Source organism: Mytilus californianus, unplaced genomic scaffold (genome assembly GCF_021869535.1).
Source record: "Mytilus californianus isolate M0D057914Y unplaced genomic scaffold, xbMytCali1.0.p SCAF_7, whole genome shotgun sequence".
Taxonomy (NCBI): domain Eukaryota; kingdom Metazoa; phylum Mollusca; class Bivalvia; order Mytilida; family Mytilidae; genus Mytilus; species Mytilus californianus.
In genome coordinates this window covers 56709275-56726618 of record NW_026262723.1, presented here as the reverse complement: position 1 = coordinate 56726618, position 17344 = coordinate 56709275, and the positions used below count along the sequence as shown (strand labels likewise).

General features: G+C 32.7%; 2 protein-coding genes across 2 annotated transcripts; one reads left to right on the top strand and one right to left on the bottom strand.

Moving 5' to 3' along the window:
- Positions 1-917: 917 nt before the first annotated feature.
- On the bottom strand, positions 918-3458 carry LOC127709807 (uncharacterized). The gene is made up of 2 exons (XM_052215457.1): positions 3377-3458; positions 918-2933 (listed from the first exon to the last, which is right to left on the bottom strand). The coding sequence occupies exon 2, from the start codon at positions 2914-2916 to the stop codon at positions 1321-1323; it is 1596 nt and encodes a 531-aa protein (XP_052071417.1). The 5' UTR covers positions 2917-2933; positions 3377-3458; the 3' UTR covers positions 918-1320.
- Positions 3459-6282: 2824 nt separating this feature from the next.
- LOC127709809 (uncharacterized) lies at positions 6283-10198 on the top strand. Its single transcript, XM_052215459.1, has 2 exons — positions 6283-6455; positions 8505-10198. Exon 2 carries the CDS (start codon positions 8519-8521, stop codon positions 10094-10096), a length of 1578 nt encoding a protein of 525 aa, XP_052071419.1. The 5' UTR covers positions 6283-6455; positions 8505-8518; the 3' UTR covers positions 10097-10198.
- The last annotated feature ends 7146 nt before the right edge of the window (positions 10199-17344 follow it).

The following is a 17344-nucleotide window of genomic DNA, read 5'->3' as shown; positions in this document are numbered from 1 at the left end:
TAAATGTGATGATGGTACATGTATATAGAAAACAAGGCCTCCCATATACTAGCCTAGGTTACGATATCAGACTTCTTCCATTCTTAAAGGTCGTCATTTGACTTGTACATGTACATAATCATTTTTTGTATTTTAGATGACAGTTGTCTCATGTGATATTATATCAGATCCTAGTATTAAAATTCCTATGCTGTCTGTTTAATGGTCTTTGCTTTTTTTTAGATTATGGTTCGGTCATTTTTCTTTTCTTTTCGTTAACAATACAAAATTAATTTGTTTGCTTTAAATTCAAGCGATAGTTTTATGGGCTTTCTTCCAAAGAAGAAGATATGATATGGTCGGATTTATTGTTGCACCTTGAATTAGAAATAAAAAAAACCCACCACAAATCAATATATATATATATATAGTAGCAGCATTTGCATGTTCATGAATCACTATTCTGTCAAATACAGGTTAAGATGTTTTAACAGACTTCAAACTTTTCGCATCCAAAAAGGATAACAAAAATACCAAACTCCAAGGCATTTTCAAAAAGGGGGAGTCCATAAAAACTGACAAAATCAAACGCTATCAATCAACGGAACAAGTGAAAAACATCTGCTATATTCCTGACTTGGTTTAGGCATTTTCCAAAGAAAATTGTGGATTAAACCTGGTTTTATAGCTAGCTAAACCACTCACTTGTATATGACACTTATTTATAGTTCCGTTTTATTGACAAAATTGGGTGAACAACTAAACGGGAAAAGACTGCAAAAGTTCCGAAATCGCTCATTTGGAAATATTGCCATTTATATAGAGTTGAGCATAATCATACCATATTTCCTTATTTTTATATTCGTACAAATGTGATTTGAGTCAAATATCTTTAAGTGTAAGCCAGTTGCTCACAATTCTAACAAAACAAATTCTGAAATTGAGAAACTATTTTAATCAAATAAGCGTATTAATTATAAAATGTCACAGTGACGTAAACAAATGCAATATACTAACCAATATAAAGAGTTATCAATAAAATAGACCCATTTGTCAAAGGATTGCATAATTAAATGGCAGTGGGTATGTTTGCTATATTAGGAGGAAATTATTAGCGTTCATCGTATATCTTCCTTTCATCTAATGTCTTGTGAATATTTGTTTTATTTGGATCGTGTTTCCCTCAAGTAGTATTTCAATAAAATGACAGTGATGGCAGCAGCAAACAGACGATCATTATACAGAAATTGATCATCCCTCTTCGTATTATTTCATTATGTCATGTTAAACTTTGTAATTAAATTATATGTAACAAAACTAACTTAAAGTTTTCATTTCACTTTAAATTTCATTTGACAGTCTGTGATACAAGCCATAAAATGCAACAAAACATTTAAAACGGTAAAATATAACAAAAGGAAAAAGCAGAGTAAAATATGTCACCCACACATTGTTACCATAGAAAAGCGTAGGCGCGTCATCGCGAAATACCCACCTGGCGGCTATAAAAGAATCTTCCGCCCAGATCATAAAGTTGACTACGGACATAAACAGGCAAGTATACTCTATTGATATACATGATGACTGGATTTTTCCCTTTCCATAGTTTTTCATTTGGAATAAGAAAACTATCTGCAAATAAATACCCATAATCGTAATAACATAAGTATATGTTTTAGTTGGATTTTGATTATCTGTATGTACGAGTAAAATGTATGAGATTAATCTCATTAAGTATAAACTTAACGATCCAACAAAACTGACAAGAATAAGATAGTCTTTAGAGGTAAAATGGCTTTCCACTTTTGTCGGTTTGCAGTCTGACTGGAGTAAGTAATAACATTTGACTAAAACAAACAGAAGTATTGTCACTTGAAATCCGTTAAAGATGTTTAATGCGTTTTCTACCAATTCATCTTTTGAAGCGTAGATTTTGATAATAAGTAAAATAGTGCTTGGTATTGAAATAAGCACGGGAAATGCAATATTTGCGAATATCATAGTCATGCGTTTAGGTTTTTCGGAATTCGCACTACATGGAATGTTATCATAAATTGCTACATCCTCATTTACACAGACTAAGGGTTCATATTCCCCATCAGTAACACTGTCGCGAATTATACACAGTGGATTGCTGTTGTTAGAAATTGTTTTCTTCCTTGGCCATAGCTGTGTAATAAATAGAATAGTCAATAAAGAATATTCAAGCTCAGCGGGTTCCAGGAAATTCTTTACACTACGCAAAATTGTGCTAATAGAAGAATTGCTAGCACATGTGTTTGGTTTTGCGATTTGTGTGTCATTTATACTGAAGTCTTTAACGTCACGGATCGAGTGAGCAAAATCTATGACAATAACTGTTATGTTAATTAAAAATAAGACAAGTAATCCGTAATAGAATCTGAGTTTACTCACAAACACTCGTTGCGAAAAGTATGTTAAAAATCCTGTTTGGACTGATCTATAGGTGAAGAGAAAAACGTCGCAAAGAATACGATTTTTGACATGGTCGAGTGGGTAGTTGTTTATAAGACAGTCAGCATGGTATGCAATGAAAATACCACTATATGTCAAACTAGCAAAGGTAAATAGCCATAAAAATTTCATCATGATTTTGTTACTAACATCCCAGCAATCGTTTTCTTTGAGTATACCTGGTTTCAATGATGCATAGATTAACAGAATTATGCAAATCAATATAGCCAGACCAGAGGTCACTTCCATGGTTAGCACAAATAGAAACGTAGAATCTTTCTCAGTACCAAATGATCCAATCAATAACATTTCACAAAGAATAACAACTACACTAACAAGAAACACTACACCAGAAATACTTCCATCATGAGTGACTATTCCACCTAGATACTGATTCTTTGGGTCTCCAGCAGAAAATGGCAGCACAAAAATTGCTCTGAACAGTTTTTTAAAAGGAGTCATTTCTGATATAATAACTTCTAAAAATAAAATAATAAATTATAGTATCATTTACATATAACATACTAATAATACCTCTCTCTCTCTCTCTCTCTCTCTCTCTCTCTCTCTCTCTCTCTGTTAACTAGTATTCCTACTCCTACAATGTATTCATGTGTTCGCAAGAATGCTAAAAAGCTGCATCAATAGTTTCAGTCTAATACAAAGAAATATCCATAACTCATATCGTCCTAGCAGGCTTAAATATCGTGGAAAAGTTTCTTTCTAACTGGATGTTATATAAATACTTGATACAGCAAATAATGACTGTCATAATAAAGTGATCTATCTTCTTTTCTTCTTTTTACGATTTTTAAATTGAGTTACATTGTAAAATAGATACCCATCTCAGATTCCATATGGTTATAAATAGACGTGATGATAAGAATGTCATACAAAAAAGGTAAATATAGAGACTACTTACAGATTATTTCTATTTATTGTGTTACATAGTCGGTGCAGAACTGAACTGTAATTTAATCGATCGTATCAGTTATTAAACTACATTTGGATTTCGTAAATACTTCCTGTCAATATATGACAGTTTTTGAATGGGTTTTGTAGTGAAAGTCTTCCTTAATGCTCAATGGAAACTTTAATGATACTATTGATGACTAGTTAGATCATTTTCTTCCTAGAAAAAGGAAATAAATGCAGATATGAAAGTGTCAGTGTTCATTTTTCAAATAATTTTATATCTGGTCTGCAATTTTTTAAAAGTACAAATAAGTTTACTGAAAGTTTTATATATGTTTTTAACATATAATTGTTGAACACCAAATTCATAATGTAAACAATATACTTCGAGCATTCATTGATGTAAAGACATTGGATCTCATATTTGTGTTTATTAAAATAAAAAAGCGATATGTTATGTTGTGAGGAACCTATCATCACCTATTTCTTCCTGATTTTCATGTTCGTATTTTCAAGTTGATAAAAATCATTCATATGTGTGTGTGTGTGTGTGTGTGTGTGTGTGTGTGTGTGTGTGTGTGTGTGTGTGTATTGCGCGGGAGATACTATCCCTGATATAAATAATTGTAGAATGTGTCTCATGGGACGTCTGAGATCTAAAAGTAAATGACCTACTTTTTCAGCGGTCCATTGCAAGATTGTTTGCAAGAAAACATATTTTAGACTACTGCAGCTGTCTTTTTTTTTGTCAGTCGTTAATATAAATGTCATGTCTTCCTCCGTGTAAAGTATCTGCCCTTTTATGTCTTGTTTAAACTAGTCTTGTATCTTTATAAGGCTCTGTTGTGTGATCGCCAGTCAGAATAACTGTCCATCAAAAGGTCAAATGACAGGAATGTAAACATCTACAGGTCAATATACGGTCTTAAACAATGGGTTATAATTGATACCTTGTAATTTGCTATAGAACAACTTTTACAATAACAAGAAGAACAAGAACATATTTTATTACCAATTAAGGACCCACAAGGGGCATATAGAGAATACATGTATAAGAAAAAAGAACATTGATTAGCATAGATACATAGAATGGCACTACATCAACAACAACCCGTGAACACTTACTATAATTATAATACTTTAATTGACCCGCCGTCTTTATCGTCTTTTCTATTCAGTTTTGTTATACTCATCATTAGTTTTGTTATACTCATCATTAGTTTTGTTCGTCGATCACATACAACATCTAATGTATTATTTAGTACAGTAACGATCTATGTGTTGATGGTCGACTTTAGTGGTTTGATTTAATTGTAGGATGTGTACTGATATCATCATATTCCACAATTTTCAAAGATTGACAATTTGTTTACATGTTTTAAAACCCCGTTTTACAAGAACGTCAACAGCTGTGTCCCATTATCCACTTTACGATTAAACATAATTATAGTGTTTACATATTTCAACCGATCATTTAACGACCATAACAGGACACTTCGTTGATGGGTTTATACAAAACACCGTTCTATAATAGATAGACTGGTATATGATTAGCGGATCCGTTAAGCCCCGCCCATCACTTGACATAAATCAAGTAAAGTACATAAATGTCTCAATGCTTGTAAAATTATAATTATGTTTTTCGCCTAAAACATGAGTTAGTGTTAGTATTGATTTTATAAACCACACTTAAAGTTTTCTACAATAGTATTTGAGCGTTTGATGATACATTGTACATTGAGTAAATGTATTCAATTAATTGGCAAAATCAGACACTGATATGAAGATCTCCCATTCCCTGAAATAGAAGTATATTAATTCGTGCATCCTGTAAAACATGTTTACTTTGTATTGTATTCTAAAAGTATTTGATCACTTAAAGGTGTATCATATTATATATCTGCCTGACGTTGACTTGATGAGTACACATACGATGATGTGCCTATTTTATTTTGTGTCAAACTTTCATTCATTATACCTTTATTCTTAGCATAGTGATAGCAAACTGTTTAGTGTTTGTTACATTGACATTTTTGTTGTTCTGTAGAAATAAGGGCAAGCGAGTGATATTTTTTTAATTTTTAATCTTACTATTTTGTATACGTTCCTTACTGAACCTTGGGTTGGATTGCGGTATAGAAGTATTGTCAACCTGGGCTTTAATGTCCGACAGTAAGACCTCGAGTAGGATAAGTGTCATGCTCTCTGTGAGTCACAGAATCATTATAATGCCTATTTGAGGGTTTCTCGATGGCCTATAGTGTAGCAAAATTTCTACTCCTATCCAACAATTTTTATACTGTCTTTCATCCTGTTTGACCCACTTTACAGATCCAGAACATTCATTTGTACCTATCGTAATAATTGTTAAATTGTTCGCATGTCGTGAATATTGAAGTATGAAATATTGGCCACTGGATGGTACGCAAACTACAATCAATCAATCATACTTTCTTAATTCATCGAATAATTTTACATTAACATACTTAATCATGCTGGGAAACAATTATGATTATGAGATACGAATGGAAGAATTTGAATGTTCAAAAGTATTTAACGAGTGACCAAAAATTTGCATTAATCATACGATCAATACCAAATCTCTTACAGAAACAATAGATATGACAAATGTAGTCCTTGTCTTGGGACATATTGAACGCGGTATAGTGAAATTGAAAATGTTTATTAATTAATATTGTTATATTTTTTTCTACTTTTATAAATGGGACCTCCTCATAAATGTAAAATTGACGACGACGGAATTTAATCCAACTAAAAACGTTTTTGTAATCGCGTACCTCGACCTGGAATACTTTTTGTGGACATTTAAACATACTCCTAAACAGCTGTCAGGTGATAAATTTATAAGAGGTAAACTTATATTTAGAACATACATGTACAATGTAGACCACTTGAAGTAAATATATGCATCAAGGAAGTTCAAATCAGGAAGTATTCTTTTTTAAAAGAAATTATCTTTTATATTTTAAATCACGATTTGTACTTACCCTGTATTGCATTATAAAAAGTAAATGTCATCTGCTTTTGGGCTAAGGACTGTCTTTTCGTATAATTTCACATAAACGGTAAGTTTTATGAAGTTAAAAACTAACGAAATTCACATAAGTTGCCGTATTATAATTTTAGTCATTTATCACGAACTGTTTAAACGCAAATTGCATACAAAACAAATAAACAAACGTGATATAAATATTAACATTTTAAGACCTTACAGATTTCCCTATTTTATTTTGACGTAGTTGTTAATTCAAGTAGTAAAAACAAATTTATGTCTCGGTTATTTATATGCAACTAATTGGATTGCTATTTCGAAGTTGTCTTCAGTTCGAGATTTCAAAATGAAATTAAATAATTATAAAATATTGGTCTTAATAAAATTTATTTAGCAATTTATTGTAAGTCACAATCATTCGTCTTATGTTTGCACTCGTATACACTTAAATTTATGTTTATTTACAAAATGCGATTTTCATCATTATCCTAACATTCTATCGTACATTCATACATAGAATTAAAACTTCCAGCAGACGGTAACATTCAGTAATCAAATCTGACAAAAAAAAATCATTAATTTTTCTAAGAGTTCCAAAAAAATATAACGTTATAAGAGATAAAATGTCAATTAGTCCAATGTATGGCTGTTAAACGTCCATCTAAATTTATTAATATGTAAAAAGTATAACAAAAAAGGATAATTAGTTGGTACAAGTAGGCTTGCCCGTGAGACAACTATCCACCAGAAAACAAAAGAAGGATGTAAGCAACTATTATAGGTCATCGTACAGCCTTCATGTCCCTTCACACATACGGATTTTTCTTACGAGTCCAGACGGATCACACAAATTCACGAATCCTTACGATATAGCCACTTTTATGACCGATTTAAGAGTTGTTACAAGTTATAACGAACTACTTACGGTTTATTACGGATTATTAGAAGTTATTACGATGTATTTTGGGCAAAATTCAACGATTTGTTACGAGTTGTCACGGATAACTACGAGAAACATACGGGAATTTTACGAGCTTTTAACGGTTTGTTACGAGAATAAGTATTAAAAATGTAACTATTCATTGAAACTTTTACGTGTTAGTTGTGGCCTGTTTACGTGTTGTTACGAATATTTACGAGTCCTTACGAGTTTGCAGATTTTATACCTTTCCCGAAATCGTAGACAATACGTAAGAACATGTAAAGTATATGTATCTATAGGACTCGTAAGAAAGATCCGTGTATGCGAGGAAGGGGACATAATTTACTATGCGGTTTTGCTAATCGTTGATGCCCCATCTCATACACGGATTTTTTCTTACGAGTCCTTACGGATCGCAAACTAGTAATCAATCGCAAGCATCCGTAAGGACTCGTACGAAAAATCCGTGTATGTGAAAGGGGCATCAGTTATAAAATAGAAATTCAACATTTAATCATAAACGAAATCCAAATATGATAGACAGCAACCAACAATAACTCCTTACGTACATGTTCCTAACATGGGACAGGCACATACAGTATGTGACGGGGATGAACTAATTACATAAGACTAAAAACATGGTTTAGAAGTTTGACTGTACATTTTTGTACCTGTAGAAATCTTATTTAAACGGAATTGCACACTCCTTATTTTTACGGTGACGATGTTTTTAGAGTCCGTAAATATAGATACGATACATGTTAGCTCATTGATTCTTTGAAAAAAGTTATTCTGATAGGTAATCATTTTAACACCGTATAGTTAAATTGTTTTAATATTGTTTTAATTGGAACTAACATTGATTTGTTTTTGATTAATCAAACTAAACATGTATTGCTAAACAGTTATGCAAACTTATAGTCCTTTATCCGATCGATTTCATGCACTTATACTTTGGAATTATTGCAAAAGGTCATGCTTTTCGTGTTATGTTTATGGCGTCTTTACACTAAATCCTTTGGGTGTGTACTGATTGCTACTTATGTCTCGGAGGACATGATTTATTTACCCGAGTTAGTTGCTTTGAACTAGCTTTCAGTAACTGTGAGTACATCACAGGTTTTCTACATATTTTATCGGTCAATTTGTATGTATCAAAGCCAAGTACAGTGATTTTTGATTTTTTTTTTTATATTACAGATAAGAAAACAAAGATGTTGACGCTAAGAAGATTTCTACGAGCTATATTTATCTTGCCGTTTTCAGCAGGACATCCTCGTAAATATCAAATCAGCGGGTTTATTTCCCATGATGGAAGCATATCCGGATTGGTTTTCTTGGTAGGCATTGTAGTTATTCTCTGTGAGACTTTAGTTATATGTTCTGATGGTACATACAGTCTTTTTACAACAACAATGACTGTTACCACGTGTTTAGGAATTGTTATTTGTGTGTCCCTCAGTATTTATGCATCTATAAAGCCCGAGGTTACAGTCCCGAAGGAAGACTGGGATATAAGTCATAGAATCATGCTAAGATTTCTGTGGCTTTTCACACTAGCAACTATGACCTATAGTGTCATTTATTTAGCTTATCATATTGACTGCTTTAGAGGATATTTCGATTTACTTAACGTAAGAGAGCGCATAGTATGTGATTGCTTGCTTTTTATCTTCCGACTTGTTCAAACTGGATTTCTTACACAGTTTTCGCGCCGTTCGTTCGTTAACAATCTTGGATCATATTATGGCTTACTCATATTGTTTCTTGCGAATATTTCGGTAATAGTTATTGAGTTTGTTCACGAACTACAAGATGTCCGTGACTATAGCGTTAATAGTACTACCAATTCATCCTTAATTTGCCTAACCAATTCAACTACTGTTCATGTCATGCAGAGTGTGGAAAGCTACATGGATCCAGCCGTGTTAGAATATTCCTTGCTGGCAATTCTATTTGTGTCTGAGCTATGGCCAAAGAGATATAACGATGAAAGGAAATATTCATGTGTTTACGATAGTATGAATAAAGATGAAACTACGAGTTTGATATTTTCCGAGAGTAACGAGCATATGAATCGACAAATTTCAATTAATTTTGTACCAAATAAACCACGTGACAGAACATTAGCTTTTATAGTTATTGCATCTGCAGTTCTGATAAACACTCCGTGTATAATTCTATTTTCACTTCGAATATATGGACCAGGAAATCCATCTGTAGATAGGACATTTAATATTTACAACAGCGCTGAAATGACAGTTTTATTACTAGTGCTTTTTAGGTGTTTTTACCTGATACAAACTGATTGCATGCCCAGAGAAAAAAATTACAAATTTGTTGCTAAGGATTACATGATTTTAGTTAGTTTCGTTGGATCGTTGGTATATTATACAATGCGACTTGTAGCCTATGTAAAACTGCTTCACGGCGATAATGCGAATGGCATAAAGTTATTCAGCTATGTTATAATGATTTTTGGAGTTTACTTGCAAACTGTCTTTATTTTTCAAATGAAAAGCTATGAAAGAATACATTCGTCAGTGTCCAATTGTATGTCAATTGAATACGCATGTCTTTTCATGTCGATGAATAATTTAATTATTTGGGGAACGGACTCATTTCTCTCTTCAACAATAGTATTTGCATCTGATGCTCCAACTCTTCTTTATGGAAAGCAAGTATGGGTCACATGTTATTTCGTTTTATTTCCAATTGTGATATTTTATCGCTTTAAATGCTTTGTAGCATTTTATGGACTCTATCATAAGCTGGTGAAACGAAATGCATGATGTACATGTACAACTGAAAAACATAATTTATATGATTATAAATGTCGTCATAACATATGTACATAATAAAATATAGGACTAGGTGTAAAAAAAACTATATGATTTTGTGCAAACAGTCGTCTTCCTAACGATGTGTACATGTACATGTAGTATGATATGCAGTAAATGTGTTATGAACCTCATGCATACATGTATTACATTATTCATGGTATACGTTAAAGTGACAACAACCAAACAAAAATCGAGGTTAAATATTCAATAAAAAACAGAATTAAATGTGCAATACGTCCAAATTATTCTGAATAGACCCAACTCTTTAAATGTTGTGAAAAATGTACACTCGATCAACATTTAATTTATACTTAAATGGCAGAAGCATTAAGATATGTAAAAGGACTTTGGACAGGCACGTTAGCCTAAGGAAGGTAAAACTAGCTTGTTAACACTCATCCCTCCCTTTCTTTAATCTCGACTATTTCTATAACAGGGAGATAATGGAATAATAATATGTTATTTGATTGAGTTAAGCCATTTCAATTGATATTTTATAGTGTGTCTTTCTATGTTGTGATGTTAAACTATTGTTTCAGATAAGGGTGAAGATTTGGTACCTTTAAAACGTTTAAATCCGCTGCAATTGTTTGCACCTGTCCTAAGTCAGGAATCTGATGTTCAGTAGTTGTCGTTTGTTGATGTGGTTCATAAGTGTTTCTCGTTTCTCGTTTTTTATATAGATTAGACCGTTGGTTTTCCCGTTTGAATGGTTTTACACTCAGTCTAGTAATTTTTGGGGCCCTTTATAGCTTGCTGTTCGGTGTGAGCCAAGGCTCCGTGATGAAGACCGTACTTTGACCTATAATGGTTTACTTTTATAAATTTTGACTTGGATGGAGAGTTGTCTCATTGGCACTCATACCACATCTTCTTATACCTATATACTGTAACAACAAAAATCCAGAGTAGAGCAATCATTATAGTCAACAAACATACATGTATACTGACGCTCAAAGAAACGCAGTTTATCTTTCAAGCCTTCAAAAAATTAAAACATCGGAGAAATAGATAATACCGCTATTATTGTATGTTTCCTAATACTGATTGATAACAATTCGTAGATTAGAAATTTTAGTAATAAAACATTTTCTGGGTGAAGATATACAACGACATTTACATGTTTTCTTGTACGCCACTAGTTACTAGGAAACATAATCTGTGTTTTAAGTACCACACCAAGTATCCCAATCGGAAATCTGCGGATGGATCCGAAACCCGAGGTGCAATAGACTCTTTTCATATTGCCGAATTTTGACTCCAGATTTTATAATTTTTCGCCAGGTTACCTTTTCTGTGGTAGGACATCCTGGTACTCGGTCAAGTAAGAGCAACGTAAAGAAGTAAAATAAGCTTTCAATCGGTACAATTTTGGGGAAAAAATAACTGTTTTACGTTTTCTATACACGACAAAATCATCAGAAAACAATAAACCCCCCCCCCCCTCCCCCAATTGCACCGATTATATATTTGATTTTAATTCTTTTGGTTGCTCTTAGTTGACCGAGTACAAGGATGTCCTACCACAAATTAGGTAATCTGTCGAAAATGACATAATCCGAAATCAAAAGTCGGTAATAAGAAAATGGTCTATTAATGAAAACATTTTAACGGTGGGTAGCTAAATTCTGGATCCGATTCCCACGGAGCATAATTCCTCCGTGGGAATCGGATCGATATTTTACCTACCCATCGTTACAAACATTTCATTAATTGCTCCTCGGGATTCGGATCCTTCCGCGGTTTCGGATCGGTATACGGTGTTTGAGTACAGCCGTTGATAAAAGTTCTCCGCTACGACCATTTCGTGAGTAACACCTAGTAGTAGTTGTGAACATACTAGAATGTGTTACAGTACTCTCTTTTTATAATATACTTTTAAATCAAACAACAAAACAGTGTTGCCTGTTTTGTCAACTAGTATAAATGTGATCGTGGAAAAAGTCGAACCAAATTGTGTTTTTCTTATTTCGGACATTCGGACTTATTTCTAATATTTTCTACAGTTTTGTTAATCTTTTCAGACAATTTCATTCTAAATTCAACAGATAAATGTGTTTTGATTTGCATTCTTAAATATTATTCATGTGTGTTACTTTTTGATCTAAAAATTGCACACAACTCTTATGTTTATTTATGCTACTATTTCATTTCTTTTATTAATCCGTTAATGTTTACAGGGTAAATATTAGATAATTCTTTTCAATATCCGTTTATCAGTTCTTGTTCAGTACATGTATGATTACAATGACATTAATCCGTTTTTCAGTCATCGTCTATAATTGTTACTTTTAAAGTGCTAATTTTTTTTGTTTGTAAAATTTGTCAACTTGGTCATTATGTAATCTTAATTCTTTGGCAACTCGTTTGTATTCGCTCTACCAGTCTGTGAGTTAGTTCCGCCAGTGGGTTTGTGTTTTATATACAGGGGACCAGTCGTCGGTCACTGTCTTTCGTTTCGGCATCTTCGCCAGTTTCAGCAAACAGAACCTGTTGCACTGTATCAAACATCCCGTAACAACAACGTTGTCACATTTGTTAAGTCTTTATTCGGAGTCAGCCGTTTGACCTGACATCATCCGTTCATTTGAAGAGAAAATAAAAATCCATACAGAAATTCATCGTTTGTATTCGTTCTACAATTCTATGAGTTAGTTCCGCCAGTGGGTTTGTGTTTTATAGATAAGAGACCAGTCGTCAGTCACTGTCTTTCATTTCGGCATCTTCGCCAGTTTCAGCAACAGAACCTGTTGCACTGTATCAAACTTTCCCGTAACAAAAACGTTGTTACATTTGTGTAAAAAGTGTTTTTAAAACACATACATGTACAAGTGTATAAATGTTTTATAAAGATACACATATTAAAATGCATAAACTAAAATAAATTATTATTTACGGATAATGATAAAAAAGGGTGAAAGGTTTTTTTAAAAATGTGTTTTTAAAAAGCTATCAATTCGAAAGAACACAGGAAACACATAATTTGGTTCGACTTTTTCAACGATCACAAATACGTTAAACAGTTTCCGAGACTACTTAACTTGTTTTTCAGTCTTAATATGGTTCGAATGAACGGATTTTTATAAAGTTACTTTCGATATGTTTAATACCATATTCAACGAGATTCATGGGAATGTTTAACAGAAATAATCCATTGTATCAATCAGATTTTACCTAGATTGTAGTAAGAAAAAAAAGGGGTCGACAATGATTCCTGTTATAACCACTGAATTATATTAGGAAGTGTTTGAAATTTCAGTCCCTTTTAATTGTTTTAACCTGTCGGTCTTTGACAATAGACGTTTTCCAGTAGGAATTGGAATTGTTGTTTTCAATAAAAACGTCAGAATGTTAATTTTAACGTCCAGTGGCAAGTTGTTCATATACAAATAAGGAAATGAGGTATGATTGTCAATGAAACTACTATCCACCAGAGTTAAAATAAGATGGTAGTAAGCAATGATAAGCCACCGTACGACTTTAAGCAATGAGAACAATCCATACCATTTAATCAGCTTTAAAAGGCCCCGACATGAAAAATGTGAACAGCCTTTTGTAAGTGTCACATAGGATATTTTAATTTATTTATATCAATGTTGGCATATCAAAGTTTAGAATTTTTTTTTCTATCTTCTGATCTGTCTATATGAGGAAAATAAATTTAGAATCCACCCCTACACTTTGAGTTAAATTTGATATGATAGAATTTAACTAGAAATAAGAAGACGTGGTATGAATGCCAATGAGACAACACTCCATCCAAGTCACAAGGTGTAAAAAGTTAACAATTACATATATATATATATATATACGACGAATGAAACTGAGTTTGTACACGGGATGGAACTGAGTATGTGTACAAAGTAAACTATTTCTTTTGTTGTATTTTATGACAAATTAAATATTTAGATCTCCGATAACAAAATGGCAACAAGGATTATATCTTAACTTCCAAATTTCACAGTTCAAAGGATCGTAGATTGGTAGTGTGATTTTAAATAAATAATAAACAAAAGATTGAGAGAAGAATGGTTGTCTCAATTTATTTGTGGTATGTATACCATTTGGCCTTTTTAATACCGTGTGGACTACAATTACACTTATTTTTGGAGACCAGGTCCATAATATCAAAAGATGAAGTTTTAGTTTATAGTTTATGTGTGATACGAAACATTTACATCTGATTTTAGTTTGACAGAATTTACAATAAGTAAAGTTTCTTGACATAATTGAATACATAAGACAATGAATATTTGATTCAGTGTCGAATGCTAGTTTACATAATTATGTAATTAATCCTTTTTTTTTTTTTCGTCATGTTGTCCGAGGTTGATATTAAAAAGCTGTCACATTATTCTTGCAGGAGCATCTATATTTTTACAATACAGTCTTTTTCTGCGCATTTACTATGTGCTAGACATATGAAAGAGTGAAAACAAATGTTAGAGCTCAGAATTTCGAAAATAGTAAATCTAATCACTATTCAGCACACGTGAAATACATTTTTGTACAATGTAACAGAAAATAAACAGTATTATGTATTTAATTTTTCTAGCATAAAGGTAGTGCTTTTATGACCAATGTTTTCTCTTTTTAGCTTCTTTTTTTAATTTAAGAGAATGAATAAATCATTCTAAGGTGAGCACAAAAATTGCATTGCAGTCCACTCAAAGCCAACACTTTTCTTGTCGTACTGAGTAGAGTTAGAATGTATCTATCTTGTAACAAAATGCTATTCTTTTGGTTTACTAATTGACTCAGATTTGAATGAAATCAATTAAATCTCAAACATCTTACAAACAAAATAGATATCACATATTATCATATAAAATTAAGGAGATGTGGTATGATTGGCAATGAGATCTATCCACCATAGACCCAAAGGACGTGGTTGTTAGCAATTATAGATCACGCTTCAACAATGTGCAAAACGTGGTGGTTTTAAACATGTTGTGGAGAAATTTGTTTTGCATGCACACGTATAAAAATTGCGGTTTTTATCCAACGCAATCATAGGTTTGAACGTTGTTTTCAATTTAGACTTGTTTATATATAATTATATACATACAAGTCTAAATTGAAAACAACGTTCAAACCTATTGTTGCGTTGGATAAAAACCGCAGTTTTTATACGTGTGCATGCAAAACAAATTTCTTGGTAGAGGGGTCTAAATACAGCACAAACAACATTTTCCAAAAGACCAAAAAAGTGAAAAAGTATATTTTAACAAAACGCATTTGACTAGCAGGTCGAACAACGGATGTTCTTCAACCCTGCTGAATGTCATTGGCGATTGCCATATAAACGGATCACCAGATGTAACAACATGGATCTTAACTATTAATTTAATACCAAACAGAAAACAATAAACTTGCGGGAAAGATGATATACCGCAAACAAAAGGTGCAAAAATTAGTACACCATATCCGGATTTCGACAATTAATGTCTCTTCAGTGATGTTAGGAATCGAAACGGTTTTTGGAAGGCCATATAATTTACCGCAATTTAGGATAGACTCTTGAATTTTGAAGAGTCGAAATAGGATGAACGGATCATATAAACCTGAAGGCAACTATAATACAAGCCCAAACGAAAAAATATAAACAAGTCTAAATTGAAAACAACGTTCAAACCCACACACTTCAAAAATACATATATACTAAGATTTGGTGTGGAAGTTTGAATTCTTATTAGAAACGGGATGTCACACCCTAAATTTTAAGGTTATATTGTTCATAAAGCTCGTAAATTAAGATACGATCCGTGTAAATTCATTGATCATTTGAATAAACAAATTCTTAAATGGTACCAATTTAACACCGTAGTGTAATCAATCTTAAAATATTGTTTTGATCGGCCTAACATTTATTTGTTTTTGATATTTTAAACATAACTAAATATATATTGCTAAACATGTACTGTTATAATTTCTTATGATCCAACATCATGTCGATACTGTTAACGTATATTTTGGCATTGCACAAGGTCATGCGTTTCTCAGACTGTGTATGCACAGTGTTACTTTTTTGTACAGTTTATTCTTAGATTGTGCTGCAACACCACTGTCCCAGAGTAGGGGAGGTTTGAGCCATCAGTTTTCTCGTTTGAATTGTTTCACATTTTTCATGTCGGGTCTTTTTATAGCCGACTACCCGGTATGAGTTTTACTCATTGTTGAATTCGAACTCTGGTGGATAGTTGTCTCATTGGCAATCATACTACATCTCCTTATTTTTATATTGTAAGCCATTGACACTCTCCCTTAACCATGTTTACCTGGGACAGTAGTACTAGTGTAACAGCACAGCATAAGAACAAAACTGTAAAAATCAGTTGAAAGGGTTTGACTCATTACGAAGAACAACACACAACTACATGTAACCAAAAGACAAAAGACACAAAGAACCGATCTAAGACTACTCGCAGTTACTGAAATCTAGTTCAAAGCTAATTACAACAAGATATCATTGTAACAGGATGCTGTTACGAAAGACTTCCAAACGAACAGCAATTGAATTTCCCTCCCCTTAAATATTGTGTCCCAGAACCAGTATAATGCTGTAAATGCCTTTAAATGTGCTTTTGGAACACCCTTCAACAAAATTTGAGTAAGGGTTTAATAGACCCCGGCTTGCCCGCCAATTATAGGGGTACGCGCCCGTTATGACTATGCAGAAAAAGAAAAAGTATTGTCGACTTGCAGCTAACGGTTTCCGAGTTCCACTCTTGACAAGTTCAGCTGCGAAAAAGAAGCGGGAAAAAAAAAAAAAAAAGGAAGAACTGAGCAAAACCAATAAGTCTAAACTTTGTTTGGGAGGCTTAACAAATAAATAAATCATGTATTACCAGCCTAAAATATGAGTAAACATTCAATGTATAAGAGAAAAGCGTCATAAGCAGTATGAGTAAAGCGTGATGACCTTGGTAAATGCCAAAATGTGAATTAATTTTGTAAATATCTCCAGGATCATATTTTTGCATTGGACAATGCTTTCAGGCCGTCAGTTTTCTCGTTTGAATTAATTTTACGTTTGTCATTTCGGGGCCTTTTATAGCTTACTATGCAGTATGCATGGGTTTTGCTCATTGTTAAAGGTCGTACGGTGACCTTTAGTTGTTATCTTCTATGTCGTTTGGTTTCTGGAAGAGAGTTTGTTACCTCATTGGCAATCAAACAACATCTTCTTATTTTTAA